At 50.5% G+C, this 10,218-nt stretch overlaps 1 protein-coding gene across 3 annotated transcripts in view; it reads left to right on the top strand.

Moving 5' to 3' along the window:
• Positions 1–6,990: 6,990 nt before the first annotated feature.
• CPN1 (carboxypeptidase N subunit 1) overlaps positions 6,991–10,218 on the top strand; it is a 47,846-nt gene continuing 44,618 nt past the window's right edge. Inside the window, exon 1 of one of the 3 annotated variants that reach the window (XM_089780328.1) lies at positions 6,991–7,686. In XM_089780328.1, coding sequence (XP_089636454.1) covers positions 7,464–7,686 — 223 coding nt within the window. In that variant the 5' untranslated portion in view covers positions 6,991–7,463. The remainder of the gene's footprint in view (positions 7,687–10,218) is intronic. The other 2 variants (XM_075934442.2, XM_014571920.4) reach the window with 2 other exon arrangements.

The raw sequence follows: 10,218 nt of genomic DNA, 5'->3' as shown, positions 1-10,218 counted from the left end.
CACATCAGAATTGGACACAGTATTCCAGTAATCAACCTAATATATTCAGAGGTAAGACCTCTCCCTTACCCCTGCTTGATATTACCCTCTTTATACTTCTATGCTGCGTCTATACTGGAATGATTTTGTGCAAAAGCAATTGCTTTTGCACAAAATCTTGCCACCTGTCTACACTGGCCATGAGTATTTGTGCAAGAACACTGATGTTGTAATGTACAAAATCAGTGGTTCTTGCGCAAATACTCTGACGCTCCTGCTCAGGGATAAGCCCTCTGGTGCAAGTATTCTTGCGCAAGAGGGCCAGTGTAGACAGCAAAGGCTGCATCTACACTGGCAGGATTTTGCGCAAATACTTTTAACAGAAAAGTTTTTCTGTTAAAAGTATTTGCGCAAGAGAGCGTCTATACTGGCAAGCACCTTTGCGCAAAAGCATCCATGCCAGTGTAGACGCTCTCTTGAGCAAGAAAGCTCCGAGGGCCCTTTTAGCCATTGGGCTTTCTTGCGCAAGAAATTAACTTGGCGGTCTACACTGGCCTCTTACGCAGGAATACTTGCACAAGAGGGCTTATCCCTGAGCGGGAGCGTCAGAGTATTTGTGCAAGAACCACTGATTTTGTACATTACAATGTCAGTGTTCTTGCGCAAATACTTGCGGCCAGTGTAGACAGGTGGCAAGATTTTGCGCAAAAGCACTTGCTTTTGCGCAAAATCTTGCCAGTCTAGATGCAGCCCCAATGTTAATTTCTTGTATAAGAAAGCCTGATGGCTAAAATGGCCATTGGCGCTTTCTTGCTCAAGAGAGCGTCTACACTGGCACGGATGCTTTTGTGCAAAGGTGCTTGCCAGTGTAGACGCTCTCTTGCGCAAATACTTTTAACAGAAAAACTTTTCTGTTAAAAGTATTTGCGCAAAATCATGCCAGTCTAGACGCAGCCCTAAGGGTTACATTCACTCTCGTAGCTATTCAGTTTATCTATCATGGTCACCAAGGCTATGTTTAGACTACACCCCTCTGTCGGCAGAGGGATGTAAATGAAGCACTTCAAAAGTGCAAATGAAGCAGGGATTTAAATATTCTGCACTTCATTTGCATAATCACGTAATGGCGCTCTTTCGAAAATGCTATTTTGAAATTGAAACCGCAGTCTAGACTCAGTTCTTTCAAAAAAGGGGTGCTCAGGCTTACAGGATCTTTTGAAAAAGCGCCCTGTTTTCGAAAGAACTGCATCTAGACTGTACTTTCAATTTTGAAATAGTACTTTTTGAAAGAGCACCATTGTGTGATTATGCAAATGAAGCGGGGGATATTTAAATCCCTGCTTCATTTGCACTTTCGAAGTGCCCCATTTGCATCCCTCTGCCGACAGAGGGGTGTAGGCTAGGCACACCCACAGGGTTTGTTTACAGAGAAAAAACCACTCGTGGCAGCAAGTCTCAGAGCCCAGGTTACCTGACTCAGGTTCATGGGGCTTGTGGTGTAGAATGAAAAGTAGCCTTGTAGACACTGTCTCATGCTGGAGATGGGCTCCGCAGCTCTCTCCCCTGCCCTTTGCACCCTACGTGTGACCTTGTATCTGGCTGTATTTGTAGGCCTAGCTTACCTGTCAGTCCAGCTGGTCTATTTAACTCACCTGGCATCTTCATTATTTACCACTCGACCTATTTTTCTATCATCTGCAAATACCCTGAGACCCTGGCATGGTCCCAGGGCCAGAGTCTTCATTCTGCTCAAACTGCACGGAGCTCTGGAACGGAAAGGCAGGGGAGCTGCTTGCCCTGTAAATGGCGTATGCAGCTGGGGCTGGACTAGCTGGAGCACAGTGACTGGCACATCCCTGTTCATTCAGCCAACTCTGCATTGTCTAGAGATCCCCGTCTGCAGAGTGTTCCCTGGAGGGGCCATTTCTCCAGGGCTAACGGCCCCTTCTTGCGATCAAAATGGGATGGAGAGTTGGCGCCAGCCTACAATCTAGTCTCGCCCTGCTCTCAGGTCAGCAGTGACACTTCACTTCCGACTCGGCAGCCCCCAGTGAGCGTGACTTTTGCCTTGTGGCTTGGGAGTTGGAATTACCACACGTCAGGAAATTCTCAGCTGAGGTGCCAGCTTAATTGATTGAAGAGATGCAGGGAGAAGGGTAGATCAATGCCCATCCCAGGCTGTCCCTCTGTGTCCTAGTAGGGAGTCATGCCAAGGAAGGGAAATCAGACTGAGCAATGTCTTGAGTCTCTGTTAGCAAAGCAGAGTTGCCAATTCTGATGATTTAATTGCAAGTCTCAAGCTATTTGCTATTAAAAAATACAAAACAAAACACCAGCTCCTGGAACTGTGATTAGGCAAGAACCTCGGATTTCTTTCCTTTTCTTTCAAAAAAGCAAGTTTCTAGCACTGATGGCTATAGAGAAACTGAAAAATGTTGCCTGAATGAACCCTAAAGTCTCATAAGGCAAAGAAAAAAAAACCCCTAAATGTGTCTTTAAAAAAAATCTTCTGAATTATATCTCCTCATTCATGGGAGCCAGATCTAGGATATGTGAAGACTTGCGGGGGTCATAAGAACGGCCAGACGAGGTCAGACCAAGGGTCCATCTAGCCTAGTACCTTATCGTCCAACAGGGGCCAGAGGGAGTGAACAGAGCAGGGAATTGTCAAGTGTCCCTCCCCTCCCCCCTTCCCAGCTTCTGACAAATAGAGGCAAGGGACACGATCCCTGCCCATTTTGGCCTCACTTCCTTGAATTAATCTAACTCTTCTTTGAATCCTGTGAGAGTCCTGCTCTTCACCACATCCTCTGGCAAGGAGTTTCTCAGGCTGACTGCGCTGTGTGAAGAAAAACTTCCATTTCTTTGTTTTAAACCTGCTGCCTGTTCATTTCATTTTGACCCCTACTTTTTATGTGAGGAGACCAAGTCAATAACTTGTCCTTATTCACGTTCTCCATACCTATCATGATTTTATAGACCTCTACCGGATTTCCCCCTTAGCCTCCTCACTACTAAGAAGGGCCATTCTATAACTGGCAGGCATCCCCATAGGAACCCTTCAAGCCAAGGCCAAATCTATACGAGCCACCAGCCTCTCTCCTTCCAGGCCAACACTTTTGTTGCTATGGGCTGAGGCTGGCCTCAGGTGCTCTCTGTACTGCCCATTTCCTCCTGCTCTGGAGGAACTTAAGAATTTTCTGCTTAGGGAAAGCTGCCCAAACCCAGAGTCATAGGCTGTAAGGCCAGACTTCCCACCTATCACAAGCCAAAGAGGTTCACTAGGTAGCTCTGCATTGAGCTCAGGAACTGGAGCCTGAGTAAAGTGTATCTTACAGAAAGGCCTCTGGTCTGGATCTGAAGACCCCCAGAAATGGAAAACCAGCCCCTTCCTGAGTAGTTTTTGTTCCAATGGTGAATGATCTGGTTACAACTGGTGCCTTGTTTCTAACTGACCAGCTTCAGTGTCCAGCCATTGGTTCTTGATCTGCTTCTCTCCTCATGGTGGAAGCTTGTTCGTACTCAGTATTTTCTCCTTGTGCAAGTATTTCTGCGCTGTAATCACATCCCCTCTTGCTCTTCTTTTGGAGAAAGGAAACAGACTGAGCTTCAAGTCTTTCCGGTCTGGCACTTCCCCAGCCCTTGCATGGGAGTCAGCTGAGAGCCTGGTCTGAATTTAGCCCGGAGTGTGCAAGGCATCCCAGCTCTGTGACTCATGGCTCTGACTTGGAGCTGCCCTTTCCAGGCAGACTTCCCGAGTTGGACTTTATAACCTTCCAGGCTGCAGCAGGGGCCCACAGTGCAATCAGACTCTGCTCCCTCCAGGCCTGATAAACTCACCAGCTGGTCACTTTCTCTTCACACAAAGGTCAGGCATGAAACTTCCCGGCAGTAGGGCTGAGAGTAATGCAGGGCTAACGGCTATCTAGGCACCCAGCCCTCCAGCATCATCCTGTCCCCCAGCTACCAACTTAAAACAGCTCCACTTACTCCCCATCCCACCTGTCCAACAACCTCACCATTCAGCCGCTGGCTGCAGAGGCTTCCCCCGGCCTGTGATTAACACCCTCGCCCAACAGGCTCTCAGTTGGGGCAGATGGCATTGCAATGGGAACAGCGCAGGAGGGTAGATTCTGACCACTCGGGATTCACGACTTGGGCCATGAGTCCGTCAGTGTGTTCAGAATGGGCGTGGCTTGTCATGCTGGTGCCAGCCAGCCTTTTTATGCCTTGCTTTCCTCACCGGCACCAACTCATACCCTAGGCCCAGAATGCTGCAGGAGCGGCAGGCATGTGCCAGTGCTGAGGGGAATATGCCAGAGCCTAGGGGTCCCAGGGGGTGTTGTGAGGCTGCTGGGGCCCCCCTCCCTGAGTTACACACTTTCCTTGACACCAGTGTGAATCTGCAGCAGATGGTTCATTTTACGCACACACACATCTCAGTATCTTTATTAAAACCAAGATTTGTTAATCAGCATGTGTGGCATTTCCTCATTCTTTCCCAGAGCGTGAAAAATTGGCCGTAATGGGAAATAGGGGAGTTTTGGTTTTGGAAAGAGATGGAAAAGTTGCAAGATGATTTTTTCTCCATAACTTGTTTGCTAAAGCCCTCCCTAGTCCCGTTGTGAACAGCCCAGTGATGGGGCTCTCACCCCATCTTCTGAGAAACAGCTTTCCAGCTGGCTCCCAGTGAGTCGTGGGGCTCCTGCCCCATCCCCTCAGCAATCTAGATCAGGTGTCTCACTGTAAGGAAGATTCTCCTGAGCGTCAGATTAACTTTTCTGTTGTTCAGTTTGATCCAGTTCTTCGTAATCCTGTCTTCCAGGGGTGTGCCCAGAGGGACCATCCTCTTCCTGTCCTGTGTCCTGAGGCCTGTGCTTGTGAAACCTGCTGGTATATTGGCCTTTTTGTTTCTCTTGCTATACGCTCACATTGCAGATTCCAGGTTTCTCCCTTGCTGAATTTCTGGGTTTGGATAAATGTTGCCAGCTGTAGTGGCTGCATTTTTCCAAATTAAGTCTAATTTTCTTTCCTGGCCATGTTTCTAACACCAGCCCTTTGTGTTGTTTCATTACCCTCACTGGTATTTGTAACTCACATCTGCTGTAAACTCTCTTGCCCTACTTGCAGGTGTTAACAAACATCCTGTGAGTTCTTTCTCTGTGTGCCCCATTATTTCCTTAAGACCAGAAGGGAGATTTATCAGCTTGTGCCCAGAGCAATCTTGTCATGTTTTCCACCACCAGGGCCTCTTCCTGTTATAGCAACGAGAAGTCCCGTGGCACCTTATAGACTAACAGATTTATTGGAGCCTAAGCTTTTGTGGGCAAAGACTCACTTCCTCAGATGCACTAGGGCCTCTTCCTATTATAGCATCTGTCACAGGCCACCTGTGAATACCAGAGGGGTTTGAGGGTATGCCAGAGGGAGAGGCTCATGCACAGGTGTTCATGGCACAGTGTTCCAATGGCTGAATAACACCATCCTACACAACACCCTCTGATTGCACCTTCCCTCCCAACAGCTAGTGCAGCCCACTTGTGTTCCCAGGTCACACTGGTTTCCTCCTTTCGCCCTTCTTAGCTCTGGGGCAGCTCCAGTCACAGTGCCTACAGAATCCCTCAAAGCCCTTGCCAAGTAATATGCCTCTTGCTTTTTTCCTACAAGCATTAACAGAGGCTGGTGCCCACTGCACCATTTTTTGTCTGAGGAATTTAGCACCTGTACAAAGCGCAACTCGACAATTCCTGCGCCTGAGGGCGTATTATCCCCTGAGACTGAAGGTGAGACCCAGGGGCCAGGAGCTAAATTGGGGTGGAAGAAGGGGCTTAATATAATAGTAAATGTACATTTATTCCTATGTCCAAGCCTCCCCAAAACGAGTCATTTGGGGGTTTTAAGGGTTTGTTCTTTCCATAGAATGGGGCCCTAAATGAGAGGTGGGGCAGGATGCCGGTGCCTTGGACTGGGGCGGGGGCAGGAGCCTGGGAAAAGGCACAAGACAGGAGCAGGCAGATACGTTGGCCTGGTGCAGGGAAGGGGGCGAAGGGCAGCTGTGATGTGAAACGAGATCTGGATGAGATTGGTGAGAACTGTGCTCGGCAAGGTCAGGAAGTTTCTTTTGAGCGGAGGAATCCAGTGGGCAGGGGATGTGGCAGGACAGACCCAGCCAAGTGAGTTTCTAATGGCGGCTGGGGGTAGAAGGAAACTCTTGTCTCTCTTGGGCTGCAGACAGACCTAGCTGTCCCTGACTTGCCTCCCAGCCTCCAGCACTTGAAGTGGCACACAGCCTTTCCCAGAACGGCGTTATGCTGACCTTGAGGAATGAGAGGCATTGGAGCCCAGAAGGGTGAGCATGGACCCCCTTCCCCAGGGCCATCCAGGAGCCCTTCGCCAGCACTGGGGGGATGGGAGCCAGCATGGGGAATAGGTTATGTGAAGGGTCCTTTCTCAAGGAGCGCCCAAATGGTGCAGACGTTTGCTGGCGTTGTCTGTTTCTGACCAAGGGTGGCATTTCGCGCTGGGCATGGGAAGCCTGCTGGCTCGTGGAGGAGCTACTGGATCAGCAGCATCTCCAGGGCAGGAGTTCTGATTCTGGGACTGAAACAGCACTTTGCTTTGACCTGCACCACTCTGTACTGTGAGCAGAGTCTGGGGGAGCAGGCTTCCCTGGGTCCGGGACTGGAGCAGAGCATCTCACATCTCAGTGGGGACAGGGACAGAGGGCCATGATGCCCTGCTTCTGGCTGGCAAATTCTGCTAGACCTTAAGTATTTCGGCCAGTGTTTGGGCTGGGCTGGGCACTAAGGAGGCATCCCGGGCAGTGGCCAGAGCTCCAGGAATGCTGGCTCTGTGCTCAGCTCCAGCCCTGACTCCTTAAGTAGGGGTAATGATGCCAGCCTGTCCTTTGTGGAGCACACTGGGACCCAGAGCTGGGAAGAGCCATGTATTATTGCTGGCAAGTGCTGTGAAGACCAATCACTGATCCCAGACGCCCCATCCCTGAGGTACGTGGTCTCTCAGCAGGGCTCCTCTTGCATTTCGTGTCCCTCTTCTGTTCTTTCTCGCTTTGCAGGCTGACCGACATGGCAGCTGCATGAGGCCCATGCAGCCAGCTGTCGAGCCCCCTGCTTCTCTTGCAGGGACAGTCAGTGGCTTCGGGGCCCTGTTTACCGTCCAGTTAATAAATGAACAGGAATCAGTGAAACTCTCCAAAGGCAAGAGCTGGCTCTGAAGTCATCCCAGCTCTGGGGTGGGTGGGAGCCCTGATGCTGAAGCTCAGAGCTGAAAAGCATTGCAAGCTGTGCAAGACTCTTCCCCGACCCAGCTCTCCTCCCTTCCCCCCACCCGGCAGGTGCAGTGGGCTGGCACTTGGCTGCGAGACTGCAGAGAGCTGGTTAAAGTTTGCACATTAGTTCCTGTCAAGCTGTCAGGAAGGGAACTCTGAGATCTGCGTTAATCCCAGTGCAAAGTGTCGGGAGGGGATGTCTCAGTTGCTCTGGCCTCTTCTGAGATTCCTGCTTCTGTTGAGAGTGGCAGCCTCTGTGAACTTTTTCCACCACCGCTATGAGCAGCTTGTGCAGGCCCTGTACAATGTGCACAATGAGTGTCCCGAGATCACCAGGATTTACAGTATCGGCAGCAGTGTCCAGGGGAGAGAGCTCTATGTCCTGGAATTCAGTGACAACCCTGGAGTCCATGAACTCTGTAAGTACCAACAAGAGGAGGTTTGGGGGGGGGGGGGACTTGTATCTCTGCATGTTGCTGTCTGTGTCACACCAAGGTCGCATGCACACGCGCGTGCACACACACACACACGGATCCCCCGTCTAGTGCAGCTCTGCTCCCTGGTAATTCCAGGGAAGTCGCTGTCAGCCCTGCACTGAGCTATGCTCAGTAGCCTCCATACTCAGGGATGTCCAGGTGGCCCATCCAGTAATTGTAGCCACAGGACACCCGCTTCAGAAAGTGAGGTAGTGAGTTGGTACAGACTCTCTCCCATCTCCCTCACTGTGGCCCACCAGTGCTGAGCAGAGGGTCTGTTGTGGGGTGGGGAAGCAGCCAGGGTAGCCAAGCTGGCTATAACATTCCATGCTCAGGTCCTTATGACATCCCAGCACTGAGATACATAGATATGAAAACAATCAGAGTTCACAAATGGTGAGTGAGGCTACATAAAAACAAAACTATGACATGCTTCCTAGAGTTGAAACTTGACTTTGATACTGAAATCTTTGTCGAAAGCAGTTTCTCACCTAAAGCCATTACCCAGCATTACTAACCTGCATGGTTAGGGTCCAGCTTTCATGAATCCAGAGTAGCATTGTCTTTTTTGCTTCCTCAGTGGAGGATGAAAAATATGTCTCTCTGCCTTTGTTATATCCCAAAGGTCATTGTTCTTGTCCCTAGAATCAAGAGGACCCCCAATAATGTTTTCAAGTTGCCGTTGTGCCCTACTGATGACTACAAATGTAAAATGTTCCCATTGTATTTGCTTACAATGTTCAATTACACAGCTGACAGTGAGACAGGTGAATCAGCCTCCTTTGGCACAAAACCTGTTTGTTATTTATCCCTGACCTGAGTGAGACTTTCAAACATCTTTAGTACAAACTGCTTAGACTGTGCATCCCGGAGTGACCCTGGGACCGGCATGACGTAAGCTCGTATTTGACACTGCCCATGGCCTGCTTTGGAGGAATACCAGTATGTGGGGGGAATGGATTTGGCAGGCCTGATGGGAACTGCTGTTCCAGAACAGTGCACCCGTGGCCAGGAAGCACGGTGGAGTTCATAGGGTCACCGGTGCAGACAAAACCATTCCAATTGAGGTTAAGCAGAACCTTCGGGGGTGGGGGAGGAGGCAGCCTCTCCGTGGCTGTCAAGCTCAAGGAAGTCTAAGGTGTTGCGGAGAGTGCAAGCATAATCTGTGCTTCATGCCTCCTTCTTCCCAGCTAGTGCCGTCAGACAGGGGATGCTGCCTCCTCTCTCAGGAGCTTGGCAGCATCTCTGGGGGCTGGGCTGTGATGCTGAGGTGCTATCCCTTGCCAGCAAACATCGCCTGGGTCTTATCAGGAAACAGGCTCCTAAAACTCATAGCCTCATAGCTACTTCCTACCCTGCTCTAGCCTTTTATACTGCAAGGGGCGCTTACGTCCCAGTGCAGGGGTGGGCAAAATACTGCCGGGGGGGCAGATTTGGCCCCCTAAACCTTAGGATCCAACCCACCACAATCCTCTGGGCTGCCCACGTCCTACGGCTCAATGGGAGCCTCAGGCAGGTTCCCTACCCGCAGCTCAAAGCGGCTGGCTGCTGGGGCAAGTGTGTGTCCCTGCACCGTGTGCGCCCCGTGGAGGGGAGGGAACTCCAGAAACACCAATGGGAGCTTCCTGGGCCATGCGCATGCAGCACAGGAAGTCCTGCTCCCCTCCAAGGGCTCAGCGATGGACATGGCCCCATCCATGAGCAGTGTGTGGGGGTGCGACAGGCAGGAAGCCTGCCCAAGGGTCCTGCTGAGCTGTTGATTAGGGGCCACCTATGGTAAGTGTCTCCTGGCCAGAGCCTATACTTGGCACCCCACTTTCTCCTTCCCCTCAACTTTCTGCCCCAGGTCACAACCTCCTCCCGCACCCAAACCCTCTGCATCCCTGCCCCAGATCACAACCCAACCCTGCACCCCTGCAGAAGTAATGGAATCGGCTAATTGAAGTGTCATATGTAAGACCTAGGAGGTAAGTGTCCCTTTCTGCTTGGCACTGGTGAGGCTCCAGCAGGAGTGCTGTGCCTGGGATTGTTGCACACATCCGGAAGGAGGTGGACAAACCGGTGAGAGGCCAGCAACAAAATGATCAGAGGTTTAGAAAACCTGACCTATGGGAAAAGGTTAAAACACTGGGAATGTTGAGTTTTGCAAAAACCAGAGCGAGAGGAATGTGATCACACTCCTCAAATATGTTAGGGGCTGCTCTCCAGGGGACTGTGATCAGTTGTCCTCCATGCCACTGAAGGTAGGACAAGGAATGGGCTGCATGTGCAGCGAGGAGATCTATGCTAGCCCCTCAGAGTTACAAACTGACACTCAGCTGCACACCGCATTTGGAACCAGCAGCACACAATCAGGCAATATAATTCATACACACGTGCAAATACTGCACTTTATGAAAGGTAAACTACTAAAAAATACATGGAAAGTTTAAAAAAGAAGTTACAAGCTGAGGAAACCGTTTCTGTGCTTGCTTC

The sequence above is a fragment of the Pelodiscus sinensis genome, chromosome 8 (genome assembly GCF_052426305.1).
Source record: "Pelodiscus sinensis isolate ZL-2025 chromosome 8, ASM5242630v1, whole genome shotgun sequence".
Classification (NCBI taxonomy): Eukaryota; Metazoa; Chordata; order Testudines; family Trionychidae; genus Pelodiscus; species Pelodiscus sinensis.
This window is presented reverse-complemented; position numbering and strand designations above follow the sequence as displayed.